Consider the following 17,036-nt stretch of genomic DNA (forward strand, 5'->3'; position numbering starts at 1 on the left):
CAAAATGTCTGCTGGCCTCCTGCCTAACCTCTTTCTGCGGCCTAAGGAATAGGAAGCTTGACAGTTTAGTCATTTCCATCAAAAACAATTTGCCCCCTGCATTGAATGGATGTGGGACGGAAGAATTTCTTCAGACTGTCTTATTGTTTTTCCTGTCTTTCCATCACAACGGTTCTAGATAGAGCATTTATTCTTAAAGGCAGCACCCTCAGATCAAAAGGCTCACGCAGCTTCCAATGTGAGCAGGACTAATCTGGGATAATTACTATATCAACTTGGGCTGACATACAGATCTCATTAAACAAATTGCGTGGTGGTAGCTTTTATGGAAGGGAGGAAAAAATACTCAAAGGAGCCACTTGAGGAAAAGGTAGGTTGGCATTCACACAACACACATAGCTTTCATTAGGCATTTGTTCCCATGATAGGATTCCCTAGAGAATCTCTGTTGTGGAAATTAGTCCTGCAGGAACTGTACACCAACATTCTCAAGGACAGAAGTTTTCCTTGACTGTCTTGGAAATGTTAGTGGAATTTTTTTTTTCCTTTTAAGCAAAAAGTAGATTTATGCTCTGTATTTTTTTTGTTGATTTTGTTTATAGCCCTCCTATTCAAATAACTTAAGGGCTTACTCATAATATAGACCAAGCATTTGTTTTTGTTTCTGTTCCAAAGCTCAAATTTTAAGACTTAGAGGGAGATAAATATCAGTAGAACTTTAGGAGATACTTCTAGTTGATTAGAACAGTTCAGGATTTATATTAATTAATTAGAAGGAGGGTGGATTTTCCCATTTGGAAACGGAAATAAAAGATTGGCTAGACATTTGTCAGAGGGACGTGGTGGCTCAGTGGCTAAGACACTGAGCTTGTCAATCAGAAGATTGGCGGTTCGAATCCTAGCACTGCGTAATGGAGTGAGCTCCCATTACTTGTCCCAGCTAGAGTTAGGAATGATTAGCACATATGTGTGAGGGGAACCTTTATCTTTACCTTAGACATTTGTCGGGTTATTTGAATTCTTAATTTTTGACAAGAAATAGTGTTGTTTTCCAGTAGAATCGAGGGAGGGGTTACGCGTGGGTATTGTCACAGCCTGATTGGTCCATAGACTGAGGGAAATTTCTTTAATATTACTCCTTTCCCATTGGCTCCCAGTTTCCTCTCAGTCTTTTGGTCCATGAACTGTTGTTTTGGCTCTTAGATAGGAAAAATTTATAAATTCATAATTGATTATTTGATTTGATTGATTGGTTTCTTTAAATTCCAAATTATATCAGCTGCGGCCCCAGGAGCAGTCCTTTCTGCTTCGTGTGACCAGAGAGCCCTTTGGGGCATTGCCCTCCCACTCCGCGGGCCAGAAGCCCTGCTCTGATCCCCGCGCCAGTTGGGGTGACGGGCTTTAAAGCACAGCTCCTGGGAGCTTGCTGCAAGCCGCAAAATGTAAAAAGAGACTCTGTGGCTTTTTTTCTGGTGCTGAGAGCCTCGTGAGAACGCATGGAGATTCCCCAGCATGCCGTTCCTCCTTAACTCAATTGCTCCCTTCTGCCGTGCTGTGCTACGCTGGTCGAGGTGATTAAAGGACAAGCTGCGGCTCTTAAAAGGCAAGCCGCGACCGTTCCAGACTTCTCGGCAGTGCTTTTGGAGGTCCCAGCGGCCATTTATGCTGCGCCACGTGCGGAAGGCCGCCCAACCACATGGCCGCCTTCAAATTCCTGCATCGCGGCTACTAATCGAGGCTAGCAGGACATTGACATGAATACAGATTTGCAGCTCCCGCAGGCCCAGACACCAATGGAACCTACAGTAGCCTTTGAATCCGGACACGTGAGTGTTGCGATGGCAGAAAGATCTGAGCCTCCGCAGGCCCCATTAGAGGCCTCCAACGAAGGCAGGAAAGACCAAACAGATAGGCCCAGAACCAGTGCTGTGGCTTCCAAACCTATGGAAGCTCAGAGCCCTTCCAGAGCAGCAACAAGGGATGAATTTAGGAGACAGAGAGCTCTGGAGAAGACCGTAGCCAGAGCAGAAATGCAGGCCTAGACCACCAGGCCCTGTCCAGCCAGCAGATCCAGGTCCCCCATGAGGCCTTCACCCACCCATTCGGGCTCTCCTCCTAGAGGGTTTAGTCCTTCTTCCCCTTCAGTTTCCCCATCTAGATCCCATAGGTATTCCAGGAAAGGAGTTTCTCCTTTCCCTTCTATCTGTCCCAGAGCCATTGGGGGGTAGGGATGCAGACCCCTTGGAGGGCCCTTCTAGGTCATACCACACCTCTGCAGGGTTAACCCCCCAGGATCCACCATTACCAGGCCCTCAGTCTATGGACCAATCAGGCTGTGACAATACCCATGCGTAACCCCTCCCTCTATTCTACTGAAAAGACACGTTCAGGTAAGACCAACGTTCTTTCTAGATCAGAGGTTCCCAAACTTGGCAACTTTAAGACTTCTGGACTTCAACTCCCAGAATTCTCCAGCCAGCTGGGAGTTGAAGTCCACAAGTGTTAAAGTTGCCAAGTTTGGGGACCTCTGTTCTAGATGTTTCATTCTCTCTATTCATTCTTTTAGAACATTTTATGATTCTATTAGCACCCTGTAAGATATAGATGTGTAATGTAATGTTGAGAATTGTTGGGAAATATCATTGAAGAACAAAATAGTTGTCATTATTAATAATACATAATGATAAATATTTAAATTCACAAATCCTTAATAATATTTTATATTTTAATATAAAACTGCATCAAAATGTGCCTGGAGCATCCTTATAATGCTGACAGACAATATTTAACAATATTAAAATATCCATTTAATTCTATTTTAATAACAATACATGTGCAAACTAAATTCCTCTATTTTTTTTAAACTTGAGAACTCTCTGGCATGTGATTCAGAAATGAAAACTACAGTTCTTTTTCTGAGATTGCTTAATACTGTTAACAAATCAGTTCCCAGCTGGGAAATCTGTTAGCTATAGTGATGTACTAGGTTTTCTAGATTCACCCAAATTTTTTTTTTAAAACAACCCTATGGTGATAACAGATGATTCGTGCAGCCTAGCCTAGGAAGAGCATCTCAACAGCTCCTTGATGTTTTTTTTTTGTTTTGAAAGATTGGAAATGTCTATGTTTTCCTTATCTTGAGGGTGGCATATATCACCAGACACCATTTTATGTTCAACAGTGCATGGCATTCTAGGATAAACCATAGAACACAAAACGCTTTAAAAGCCTGTTGGAAACAATTGTAAGTTGCTCTCATGTCTCCCCAGAGCTTTCTTTGAGCACAAAGCCTTTATTGTGAGGTGACATTTCACAATGCTTCCCCCCCCACCCCCTGCTTCCGTAAATGCCGAGAATTAGAGCATCTCCTTCTCCCCGCCCCTTGCTTTTTATAGCGTCTGCTTTAAAAGCAACAACCACCATCAGTTTGTGGGCAAATCTCCTGAATATATTATCTGTTAGCTGTGATTTGTTAATTAGATCCCCGACCCTCTGTGCTGCTTTCAAATGCACCGGGCATCACAGAAGCACAAACAGTTTGGGTTGGCAAGAAATATCTGTTCCAGAGGTTCGGTGATTTTAATGTCTGTAGTCAGTGACATGCATCCTCTCTTCTGGATATAAAAATTTAACCAATGGCCTCTACGGTGTATTAGAGCAAAGGATGAAGGAGGTGGGAAACAGATTTAGTATTTAAAGGGGAAGCGGGGGCATCATTGGATATAAAGATACATGATAAGCATTCCATGTTGCTGTCTGTTTTAATTCTTAAGTAGATCTAAGCATTGCATATGTGGAATCATTTATAAACAAGTGAGCAGTAATGGAATTAATTATTCAGCTCTATACAGGGCTGAATTCCATAATGTTTCTCAGACATTCATTGTTTTTTTACCGATAATCTCCATTTAACAATCTCTTTTCTAGTACCTTTTCCTGGTAGAACCAAGAAGCCTTTGTCTTCTGAGAATGCCTTTCTTTCGCTTTAAGTGCATCTTCATTGCATCTTTGAGTAGACATTGAAGATGTTACATAACCTTCCGCATCTTATGTCATGGAGTTAGGCGGTCTTCTGGGGAGGGACAGAATTGGCATTTTGTTGGGTGCAATTTTTTTAAAAAATGGCTATGTTGGGCCTGATAGTTTAAAAAACAATTATACCACATAGTGAACCAGCCTTCTTGGATGTTAGTTAATTCAGTGGAATATTTAGGTGGATCAGAGCCATTCCCTTAAACAAAATGTAATGTTGAAGCTGATACTTTTGCATTTCCACTTCCTGTTTAATTATTTTTATTTAAAAAATACATTTAAAAAATCAGAAGTATCTTTATGACTTATAGCTCAGTTGGTAAGGTTTGTTTGTTCTGCTAATATTTCATAAAAAAATAATCCCAAATAAAAATGTAAAGTAGACATTTTTTAAATTTATGTATCAGTTGAATACTAGACTACCATTGGAGCCTAGAGTCAAATCCTCCTTTAGCTAAGTTCTCCAGATGATCTTGGACCAGTGGCCCATCCTTCATTTTAATGGACTTCAAAGGATTGTTGTGAAGACAACACATGGAAGGGAAAGAACACTGTCCTCTGTTCCTTAGAGAAGGGAAGGGTTAAAATTAATTAATTAATTCATTAACAATAGTGCGGTCTCATGAAGAGGTTTTTATGTTATATGTTTTGTTTGTTTGTGTTTGTTTGAAAATAAAAAAATTATTTTAAAAAAACCATAGTGCGGTCTCAGAAATTGTCTATATATAATCCTTGATTTGAGGACCAAGATATAAAAGTACTGGTATTTGATATTTGGTATTCTCAGAAGACTGAGTTACTCTGACGTTCTGATACAGATAAATGAATTAGATGTGTTGCTTCTACATTATGGATGCCATTTTCAAAAAAGAAAGCAAATATTTCTGTACATATAAACACATAAACACGGGTACACCTATACATTTTTCCTGACTTTTATTTAACGGGCTTCCTCACATTGGCAGACCTGCATCTAATGGACTGCTGAGGAATTCTGCAAGTTAAACTGATACCAATTCATCCGAAGTGCAGTAGATTAGAGAAAACCAAACGATTCGCCAGAATTGTTTCACCCTGCACTCTCATTTTGTCACGTACTTTTTTTGGTAGGGAGGATTCAAAATTGTGGGTCCCAAAATGTGCTTCCTTATTCTGCCTAACTGGTGAATCATTCTGCTTTTTCCATGGCATTTTTAGATGCAGAGCTTATCTTTCCCTTCCTGTTTTAAAGAAGGAATTAGATATAAACCAATATAGTGCCCCTATTATACTTTATTTTTAGCAGGCAGGTTGTATTATTATCTTGGATTACATAACGGTCTTTTGTAAGGGATTTTGCTCCCTTAGAGGCTTCAGAAGCAAGGCAGAGAGTTGGGAAGAGCAGCAAAACAATGTACACCACACCCTCTGTTATTTTCCTTTTCCTTTTGGGTCCCCCCCCCATTAAAACCCACTGTGTCAAAAGGCCTGTATTGCAGAGATGCTACATCATAACCAAGATCGTGCTAGGCTGCCTTTCTGGCAGGACAGCATCTCTCTTAATTCTGTCATGTGATTCGGTTGGCCACATGCCTTTCCTGAGTAAATCTGCAGCATGCTATTCCGTCCTGCAGAGGTGACATTGGGATAAACTGAGAGAAAATTCCAGAGAAAGCTGAATTATTTACAAGCAAGTTTCCTTTTGATTAAAAGATTCTGACCCTTACAATGATGAATAAAATAAACTCTGTAAATATTTGTGGCTGAACAATGTTTGCTCTAAACTTCTATTTTATCTGCTCGATCTGTTAAACTTGGGAGGGATTTTCAGTTGCTATCTCTTGTCAGTTTATATCTTCAGAAAAATGTGAGGACTCTTGGCTAGAAAGCTAAAGTCTCCTCAAGTCTTCATCTAAGGACACTAGATTATTCTGTATAATGTATACATACATTCTCTTAAATTAACACAGTCCTCCAAATGCACAGTAATCTGCTGAATCCTTGGTTGGTTTTTGTGGACATTTAATTACCCAACTAGGTGACATCATCAATGTAGCATTTACTCCCTGTTTGTATTCAGTAGCTTGCACAGCCAATGTTGTTGTGGATATAATTTTGTCCTTGGAGTTGCTTGATTAGGATATTATTTTCTGCTTGTTTGTCTGGTGTTAAACCCTGCTTCTCTGGGGGTTACTGCTGGAGGACATGTGTTCTGGTCTTTCTTGTTTCCTTCTTTGCTGTTCCAGTCCACCAGCCAACAGCATCCAGTTTCTTTGTTTATTACATGTAGATCCTGCCTCTTCTTCAGGATTTCCAGGCCTTACTATTCCTTCTTCCATTTTTAATGAGGTTGTATCTAGCGATGTAAAATGTGGTCCACAACAGCTTATGTCAGAATAATCTTTTAGATGTCACCACTGTTATTTTCCTTATTGATTAGATTTTATTTCCTGCTTGTTTTGGTGGAAAGCACCAGTACCTGTTAAGATAATCCAAATTTTGAAGTAAAGATATATTTTCTATTCAGTTATTTCCCATTAATATGTTTTGCCTACATGATTTATATTATTTAAATTTTTCTTTAGTTTAAAAAAAAAAGTATTAGCCAGTGATATCCTAAGGTATCAATTCAGAAAAAGAATTTCAAGAGCACGTGAAGGACCTGAAGTTTTATGCTTTTGTTATTTGAGAATAAATAAAATATGTGAGAAAAAATAGCGCTCTTATGCTGGATAGTTGACATGATGCATATTTTAAATCATTAAAGAAATATTGTGCATTTGTGTTATATTTTATGATTTTTCAGCAGAAATTGGAACACCTCTAATTCAGTGGCTAGCTGGATCTCGACCCTGTCCCGCCATTTTGTTTCCACATTTAGTGTGCCAATTAAGTGTAAGAAAATCCTCATATTTTGCAAATGGCATCTCTTTTCAAGGTCTTAGTATGCTAGGGATATTTTGTGATTTGTGGATTTTTGGATATACATTTTGTACCATGTAGTAGATCAGGGATGTCAAACCCAAGGCCCATGGGCTGGATCCAGCCTGCAGATCTGGCCTGTGGGGCTGGCCTGGAAATTACAAAGGATCGGCCTGCTGTGTCTCTGCTGGCCAAAATGGGGCAGCATGTTTTTGGCCTGGACAGCCTCCTGCAGCACTCTGCCAGCCAAAACAGGGCATGGAGGGCCTTCCCATGTCCCGTTTTGGCCAGCATGGTGCTGTAGGAGGTGTCTGTCCAATCCCTCCACCCCCTGGCAGCCACAGAGAAGTACAATGCTAATCTGGCCCTTGAAGAAATCCCGTTTGAGACCCCTGTAGTAGATTAAGTAAAATGAATTATAGATTATAACAAAACATCTATGAACAGTCATCATTATTATTTTCCTGTGCACCGCTTGGAGAATCCAAGCGACGGGTTAAATCAGTCTGGTTGCCCTGGGACTGAGGAATCTTTTTCCTTGGTCACGCCTCCTGGTGTTACTTGGCGCCAGAATTTTTCCTCAGTCTGCCCATTCAGGACTTATATTTGTGAGCTCCGGCGTAATTTATCTAGGCTTGGATTCTCCTTCTAGTTTTTTCCCCCTTTTCTTTTTCCTTAATTTGTTGTTTCCCATAGCTAGTTGTCTCCCCTTTTTGCTTCACCGTCACATTGCATACAGGAGGTTCAAGATGCAATCCCTGCAGACTATCCTAGCGGGGATTCGCCAGGGGGACCTCCTCACATCCATCGACTTGAAGGAGGCTTATCTACACATTCCTATTCGGCCACAACACCAAAGGTTTCTGTGGCTTTTTTATGCTGGCCATCACTATCAGTACAGGGCCCTTCCATTTGGCCTGTCGTGGGCACCCAGAACCTTCACCAAAGTTCTGTCAGTGGTTGCAGCGCAACTCAGGCGCAGGCCCATAAGACTTCAATGTTACCTGAACGACATTCTCATTCAATTGGCGTCCAGGAAACAGGCCTTACGGGACCTCCACATTACAATGAGGTCCCTCAGGAGTCACAGGTTTTCCCTGAACCTGGAAAAGAGTCATCTCATCCCAACCACCAAACTCATCCATCTGGGGGTGGTGATAGACACCTCAGCTTGCAGGGTGTTCCTTTCCTAGGACAGGATAGACAGTTTAGTATCCCTTACCCGCAAGGTTCTGGGGTTGAGGCAGGTCTCCGTGCTACTCCTATCACAACTGTTGGGGAAGATGATCTCCTGCATCTCGGTCGTTCTCTGGGCACGACTTCACTCCAGAGAGTTGCAGTGGCTCCTCCTGCCCCATCAGAGATCCCTAAGGCCTCAGGCGACTGGAGAGCAATCCTTGACTTGAAACGCCTGAACCGATTTATACGCTATTGGAGATTCAAGATGCATTCACTGCAGTCCATCTTGGAGGGGGACAGGCAGGGGGATTTTCTCACCTCAATAGACCTCACAGAGGCCTACCTGAATATACCTATAGCCCCGGAACACCGTCAATATCTCAGGTCTGCTACCTAGGGCACCATTTCCAGTATAGGGCCCTGCCCTTCGGGTTGTCTTCTGCTCCTCAGGATTTCACTAAGGTAATGGCAGCATTGGCAGCGCACCTGAGGCAGGTACCTGTGCGCATTCAATGTTATTTAGATGACCTGCTGTTGCAGTCATCCTCCTTTAAGGGTGCCCTACAGGCACACCTTGAACGTGAGGAGGGCTCTGAGGATTTACCTCAGAAGAACCAGGCCGAACAGGAAGTCGGAAGCCCTATTTGTCTCCTTCCAGCCAGGCTCCCTGGGGAAAAGGGGACATCCACCACTATAGGCAGGTGGTTGTGAACCTGTATTGCTATGGCCTATCAAGCACGGGGTCTGCAAACGTGAGCTCTATCACAGCACATTCTACATGAAGCGCCACCACATCGACAGCCTGGGCCACTTAGGCCTCATTGACTGAGATCTGTAGGGCAGCCACACGTGGTCTTCCCTCTTACCATTCATGAGTAACTACAAGTTGGACCCCTTTGCTTCCGTGGAAGCCTCATTCAGACGTAGAGTATTGCAAGCTGTTCACAGGGCGGGGGTGACGTCTCACCAGGCATAAGTTTGGGCATATACTCAAATGTGTAACCCTCCCTAGGGACATGTAGGCTTTGGTACATCCCATCCTGGATACTCCTCCCCTCACTATGGAGAAAGGGCGTTGGTACTTACCTGATACGCCTCTTCTCATAGTGCGGGAGGAGCATCCAGCCCTCCCTGATATGGTTATGTAGCGTTCATTATGTGGTTGTTGAACTGTTCTGTTGAAGCAATAAATAAAGGTTTGAAACTAAAATAAAGTCTAGAGTGGATGACACAGCGAGTGGGATAGAGTTCTTCGCCGATACCTGGGTGGTACCTGGTGACCAGGGCATGGCCACAAAGAGCTTATCTGACTCAGTCCAATCAAGAGAGGACAAGGTCAACCCATTCTGGATACCCCTCCCCCACTATGAGAACAGGCGTATATTTATTTTCAATAAAATGGACGTTGACATTTTTATAATGACACAATTCTCCAAAGCAAGTGGAAAGTTTAGAATGAACTATAGCGTATTCTGAAGAAGGGAATGAAAAAGTTTTTAGTGTGAAATCATATTCTTTTTTATGGAATTTTCCAGAAATTACACAATTACACACACACACACACACACACACACACACACACACACCTTTATAAAAAAAATCTAAAATCAAAGTATCATTTTGCATAAGCTAATGAAAAGTGGGAAAATGAAAGTTTGAAGATAGGAGAACATTCTGGACTAAATAAAGAGCATGGGTCAACATTTCCATTTGTTTGAGCAAAATTGAGGTTCCTTTCCTTCACATGCTGCTTATGGTCCATCCAGGGCTACCTATTGTGTGAGACAAAGTAAAGAATTAGACCAATCCTTTGGAGTCCCATAATTAATCTTCTGATATTTCTTGTGTTTTTGTGTCTTAATATTTTTAGTCATTTTGTTTACTCTTGAATGAAAAGATGATATCCATATCTGAGTGCATTTGTCTGTGGAACAATCAGTTTTAAATAGCAATAGCAGTAGACTTATATACCGCTTCATAGGCCTTTCAGGCCTCTCTAAGCGGTTTACAGAGAGTCAGCATATTGCCCCCAACAATCTGGGTCCTCATTTTACCTACCTCGGAAGGATGGAAGGCTGAGTCAACCCTGAGCCGGTGAGATTTGAACCGCTGACCTGCTGATCTAGCAGTAGCCTGCAGTGCTGCATTTAACCACTGCGCCACCTTGGCTCAAATCTAATTTGATAAGGCAAAATTTAAATTGTGAAACTATAAGCCAGAATAAATCTAAATCCTCTTCCATAAAGTACATTATCTTTATTTGCTTTTCTTGTACTTTGGCCTTTCTGCTCTATTGCTTGTCATACTTGAAATATCCTGTCTCCAGCCAAGTCATAAAATTATAGAATCCTGGAGTACTATATTGGTCTAATCTGATTTAGACTGGGAGTTGGGAGGAACATATCTTTAAAAGCTGTGCTGTCTGAAAGCAAATAAAACTAATATAATAGTTCAATCCAGTCCTGGCTGCCTGTTTTTTCTTTGAAAATGAACAAACCTAAAATATCTTATATTATTTATATTAAAAGAGCCCTTAAGTGCATTCTAGAGTGACATAATAATTTCTTCTATACATCTGTGTTAAGCAGAATGCAGTTCTGTCATCAAAAGGGATGGAAAGTTTGATTGGATTGATTGAACATCCAGTTCCATGAAAGTATAGAGTTAGAACAGAGTTGGTGATATTTGATGGGAGACATCTCCCCCCCCCCAAAAAAAAACCCTGGGAAGACAAAGAAACATCTTGCAAATAGCAGTAGCAAACAACATCTGGATTGTTGTCAAGAAAAAGTACCCGGTCCAGTCTGTTACGTTAGCAGAAGTCACCCTTGACTTAAAGAAGAATTTTTATTTAACACAAAATATATGCACTGATAATAAAACAGGCAGCTTTGAAAGTTCTATAAAAGAGTGTCAGATTTGCACAAAGGCAAAGAAAGTTATGCAGTCCTGTTCTTCCTGCCAAGGAAAAACAAAAATGTCGTATTAGATTGATGGAAATGCAAACGTTTTGTTTAGTTGGAGAGGATAGTTGAAGGGATTCTATTGTCAATAAGCACTGCAAACAAAGAGCCAAATTTAACATTTTCCAAGATGTTCCAAGAAATTTACCCAGCAGAAAAGAGTTGTACATGTTGAAATATATTGTCACTGTTTTTTCCAAACTTGATATTAGGAGCTTCTCAGAAAAACACAACAGGGCATTGTGAGAAAGTCACTGCCTCTAATGAGCTGCTAACATCTGTGTGAAGAATTTAAGAATTGGAGCAGAAATCAAGGACAAGGCATAAGAATAAGCTACAGACTGTTCTAGTTTTGTGGCAGTCAGGTACACAAGACATAGAGTTGATGCAGAAATATATTGATGGTTCAATACTGCACATACAAGTATCTTTTCAACAGCAAGCACCATTAGGTTCTGTGGAGCCTTTAACCAGATCAATGGTGTAGGCTTGCAGTTTAAAATAAATATTTAAATCCTGCATATTCATTGAAGTTTTTTCATGCATAAAATTGTACATTTCACATAACTTATTCCTGCAACCATCTGCAGTGTATAAGATTCAAGGTTCCCTCTCCTTTTATATAAACCAGCAACTACAGTCATTATATAATTTACTTCAGAAGATTGATCCCACTGGCTTTAAATGAATGGAAATAAATGGCTCACAGAAATGTGCTTTTAAATAGCATTATAGGAACTCAGACTGAGATGAAATTCTTAACATTGCTGGTTTTCCATTCACAACCTTCCTTTTTCTGTTGTAGGTGGACGCATATGTTCCTTTTCCCCTTGCATCGAGCAAGTTCAAAGGACCTGCTTAGCTTTGGAGGAACACGGCTTCACTGAAATTACTACTTCAGAGATCCTGCTCAGAGTGTACAACGTTCGAACAATTAGTTTGCAAATCCCCGATCTTGGAAAAACAGCAGATGGCAATTCCAGCACCGGGGTTGATGGAGGCAGCCTATCAAATGAAGATGCCTTGTGTCCAAATCTTCAGCAGGAAACTATACAATTTAAGAGCGGTGTGCCACTTAAGGAGATGGTGGGTCACACTGGTTATTTGACCTTTGCTACTAAAAACCTATTTTAAATACGGGCTGGGGAGTGTTTCTGCTGTATACCCTCTGAATATAACTTTCCCAGCTCTCTTGCTTCCAGAACAATTCTATATATAGTCAGATTGATATTTTGTTTAAATAGCTAGACAGGCGCACTAACCGAATCGGTCTTGGCAATGTGCTGTTGTAGTAAACAGTGCTTGCCTAGTTGTCAGGTATGGAAGATGGCCAATAGCTAATAGGTCCGGTTTGGAATTTACAGGGTGAAAGTCACAGGAGTGTGTGTGTGTGTGTGTGTGTGTGTGTGTGTGTGTGTGTTTGTATTTGACATTTTTCTCAAAGAGGGTTTGCCATAAAGATTTTTTTTCATGCCTGAATATTTGCTTTAGAAATTAATTTCATTTTTTAAAAATAAGAATATGAAACATGTCTAGTGTGGCTTTCAGTTAAGGCCATTAAAAACCACATCATATGGAGGAAACATGTATTTTATTCATAACCCCAAAAGAGCTTCAGAGTGCGGAGACACATGTGCCAAGCTCTTGTCCTTAAAAGGAATGCATCTTTCTCTTGGAATGTACAACTGCCTTGCTCTGCTTTGGAGCCCAATCCTGTGATAGGACAAAACTGCTTTCAGTTAATTGTTAATTGAAGGGGCTACAACATGGCACCCCAAAGTACCTGTTGATCTTTCAATCCAATGTGGTGCAGTCCTGATACATGAGGGTGTTGGCTTTGGCCCTCACTTGTAAAGAACAGGAGCTTTGAATAAAGTGTGGATTCAATAGAGTCTATTTGTATAGAAATATGCTGAAATTAAGGGATGCAGTGGCTAAGACGCTGAACTTGTCAACCAGAAAGGTCAGCAGATTGGTGGTTTGAATTCCTGGGGCCATGTAACGGAGTGAGCTCCCGTTACTTATCCCAGCTTCTGCCAACCTAGCAGTTCAAAAGCATGAAAAAGTACAAGTAGAAAAATAGGAACCACCTTTCGTGGGAAGGTAACAGCATTCTGTGCATCTTCGGTGTTTATCATGCCAACTACATGACCACGGAGACATCTTTGGACAGCAGTGGCTCTTCAGCTTTGAAACGCCTCTTAGAGTCGGGAATGACTAGCACATATGTGCAAAGGAAACCTTTACCTTTACTTACGCTGAAATTGCTTAAAGGTACAATTTATCAGGCAACAGATATTACATGTAATTCCAATGAATGGGGACATTCCCTAGATACAAAGTATAACACCTCCATTTGCACGCACAGCTTATAAATACAATCACTTTCTCGTTTACTTCACTTGGTGGATATCATTGGGCACACTGTTTAGCATTTGTGTCTTTTCCCTGGAATGAATGGAGAAGCCCTTCAGAATGAAGCAACAGTGTGGCTCAATCCATCCATGGTTTGTCTATTTTTGATTTAACACAATACATGAGCCTATTCAAGCCATTGTGACTTGTTCAAGAAACTATGTTCTGAACTTATCATAGCTCTGTGAATGCAGAATATGTATGGAGTACAATTATGCCAAAGTCATGCTGAAGAATCCTCTGGATGTCGGTGGTAATTTTGGAGTGCTGATTTTTTTGTTGTTGTTGTCATCCTCACACTTTATAATCTGGAACAAGTCAGTATAAATCATTGGGGCTACATCTTGGAATAAGTCACTTAAGGCTTATCTTCAGACATACTTTCCATCAGAGAAAATTTTATCAAATCAGTGGAATTCAACACATTTGCTGCAAATAAGGTGGTCAGAGTTGTGTAAGTCATAAATAAAAGACTATATTTGCAATAGTCTCATCTCTTACTCTCCATCATCAAATGCTGTCTTTCATCATTCTTACATACAAGATTTATTTATCACCACAAATGTTTTAAGATTACATTATTCTTGGTGCCTTCTTACATTGAAGAGTTTTATCTCTGCAGATAGTTAGTACAATGAACTCTACAAGATATATCCGCTCCAGGTACAGGCTGCCTGAAATATGAAATTGATTTTGCCCTTGACAAGGAAAAAAAATGTAATGAATCCTGAAACAGGCAGGTTACGGCTCTGGTGCTAATCTGTAACAGTTTAACCACAGTGGGTAGCAAAGATAAGACTTAAAGGACGGCTGAGCAGATTAAAAGCCAGGAAAGCAAAGTGTCTAAGAAGAGGCTGTTACATAATTGGCCTTATGACTGCTTTTCCCCTCAGAAGAGGTGAAAAACTTCATGGCGTGCTCTAATACCAAATACTTCTTGTGGGAAAGTAGGGCAAAAGCTCTTGCATCATTAATGGGGTAGTGCAAGGGCTTCCCTGCAAAGAAAGGGAAGGCTCACATTTGTCTAATGGCTAGGCCAGGTGAATTAGAAATGGAAGGAAGACGCTGCTCAACCTGGACTAATGCTATAGGTTCTTTCTTGGAATGCCTTATTCCGGAGGGTGGAATCTGATCGCTGAGGGGGCATCCATTGTATCAGTGAAATATAAGGATGCTGAACGTATTGTCTTTTAGCACTTAATACAATTTTTACTTTTAAGTATTTTATTTGGGGGGGAAATAACTAAGGGCACATAAGACAATGGAAGTTTGAACGGAGCCTACTTCACAATTTGCTCCCATGGCTGCTTTGTTTTTGCTTAGAAATCGTTAGCTAACTTTCCAAAGTCAAACTGCCTTTCTGTAAATGGAAAGTTTGCCGAATATTTGAGCTCTCGAGCCCATTTCAGAATTCGAGAAAAATCTCATGAGCAGGAGACAACTTGATTGACATGGGGTGACTAAGAAAAGTTTCCACTGAATTGATCTTAGGTTCAAGGAACTACATTTTGGCAACAAGTTCTTTGTGTTTGCCATGTTATGAGATTCTTTTACTTCCTGGTCTAGCAAAAACCTGGATTTCAGGTTGTTCCACATTCAAGTATTAACTGTAGGAAGTTAGCACCCACCCCTCTCCTCGAAAAATGATATATTTTAGGAAATATTAAAAGTCAAAATATTTTCCCTAAAAGGGAGGCAAAAACTCACACTCCCCACCTTTATCAATGGGCCATTAAGGCCTGGGTCAGTCTATTCTCCCACAGCACACAGAGAATAAATTTGTCAGGTAAGACCAATGTTCCTTCTACATAACAAAGACCTATCTCCATGCAGAGCCATAATAGGAATCCCAAAGCCCTTTCATTACATCATCACCCAGCAAGAGACAATCAAACCTAGGACTCAAAAACACAGCATACAAAGTTCCCCCTGCATGGCACCATGGAGTCTGACAACCAATCAGAATACAAGCTCAAATTCAAAAGCCCAGAGAGGGTACAACATTCAGGCACTCCCAGCATCTCTTCCCTTTTTTTCCTTCGCCCAAGATTTTGAAGGCATGTGATCCTGTCCACCATTAAAACCATCTTTCCAAGAGGCCACCATGTTTCCATTGTCTTTCTCCCCACTTGGAAATGAACCCAGATGGACATTTCTTCCAACATAACCAAGGGAACTCTTCATGGCTTCCAAGATCAGGCAAGGTTCACTTAAATTCTGCCAAGTTGCACATTGTAAATAACTGCAAAATACATTTTTTTCAAGAAGAAAGGTAAGTCTCAAAAAAAAAAAAAAAAAAAAGAAAGAAAGAAACAGGCAACATCCATTCCTAAACACACAAAAAATGAGGGGGGGGGTTTTCCAACACAATAAATTGGGCAATATTACACAATTGTCTAAGCTGTGCAACAGCATCTAGTCACACATACCCTGCTTTTCATATAAGAAAAACAAATGCCTTTCTTAGGGGATCTTCCATCTTGGCAACCTGCTTGTTTTCCTGTAAGAACTTTATTACATAGTTTTATGTCATTCATTCAACTGGAACACAAACTGGTTTTACCCACCCGCTGTGGTTTAGCCAAATCTTTATGTAATGTCTTTGAAAAATCCAGGAGAGTGGAAGAAGGCAAAATTCTTTTATCTTCAAAAAGAAGAGATTTTTTAAAGGAAGTTACAGACCAATCATTCTGGCACTGGCACCTAGTCATGCTAGCCACATGATCACAGAGACATCTTTGGACAGCGCTGGCTCTTCAGCTTTGAAATGGAGATGAGCATCGCTCCTTAGAGTCAGGAACAACTAGCACATATGTGCAAGTGGAACCTTTATATAACCATCCAGGTAAATATTAAGAACTTCACAACACTAAAGACGCAATGCATCTTGAAGGAAATATAATTATTGTAAGAAATGGTGGGACACTCAGAATAAAAATAAAAAAGAAATGGAAGGAATTCTGATAGATTAGTACTAAAGGTCATGTCTCATTGTCACAACAACAGCCAAAAGAATTGTCTTCAGTCAGCCAATTCCTCAAATCTTTGCATCTCCTCTCTTCCAAATTTGGGATGTCACATATTCAAATTGGCCTAATTCTAATACCTATCATTTACAATACTGCTTAACAATTCTGAAAGTTTGGTTTCCTAGCTTTGCAGCATTACCAATAATACCTACAGCAATTTTATAGTTTTACTACCAGTATTAACTTCCCCAAATAGTTTGGGTCAAAGACTCTATTTTTTTTTAAACAAATGACTTCTCATTTCTTGAGAAAATGCCCTAAAGGGTCATTTGAACCTAGCACATGCTTGCAAAATAACAAGACCTTTCTGGAGCAAATTTCTTCCTAAACAAGCTGGAATCTGCCCAGAGCAGTCAGCCAAGCCTAAAAGGTGATCTCCCACTCCTGCTTCAGGAAAGAAAGAATGAATTTGCCTCATCCTTTGCCGTCTGTTGCAGATGTCCCTGAATTACATGCCTGAGGCTAATGCAAGCTATGACAGTAATAAGGGTCACTCTAAGAAACTAAGCACAAGGTT

The 17,036-nt window shown here is 40.6% G+C and overlaps 1 protein-coding gene across 1 annotated transcript in view; it reads left to right on the forward strand.

Moving 5' to 3' along the window:
• TRMT61A (tRNA methyltransferase 61A) overlaps positions 1-13,169 on the forward strand; it is a 51,767-nt gene extending 38,598 nt beyond the window's left edge. Inside the window, exon 4 of the mRNA XM_014059593.2 lies at positions 11,881-13,169. Coding sequence (XP_013915068.2) covers positions 11,881-12,209 — 329 coding nt within the window. The 3' untranslated portion in view covers positions 12,210-13,169. The remainder of the gene's footprint in view (positions 1-11,880) is intronic.
• The last annotated feature ends 3,867 nt before the right edge of the window (positions 13,170-17,036 follow it).

Source organism: Thamnophis sirtalis, unplaced genomic scaffold (genome assembly GCF_051295495.1).
Source record: "Thamnophis sirtalis isolate CommonGarterSnake01/CBP01778 unplaced genomic scaffold, rThaSir2_p1.2 scaffold_1, whole genome shotgun sequence".
NCBI lineage: Eukaryota > Metazoa > Chordata > Lepidosauria > Squamata > Natricidae > Thamnophis > Thamnophis sirtalis.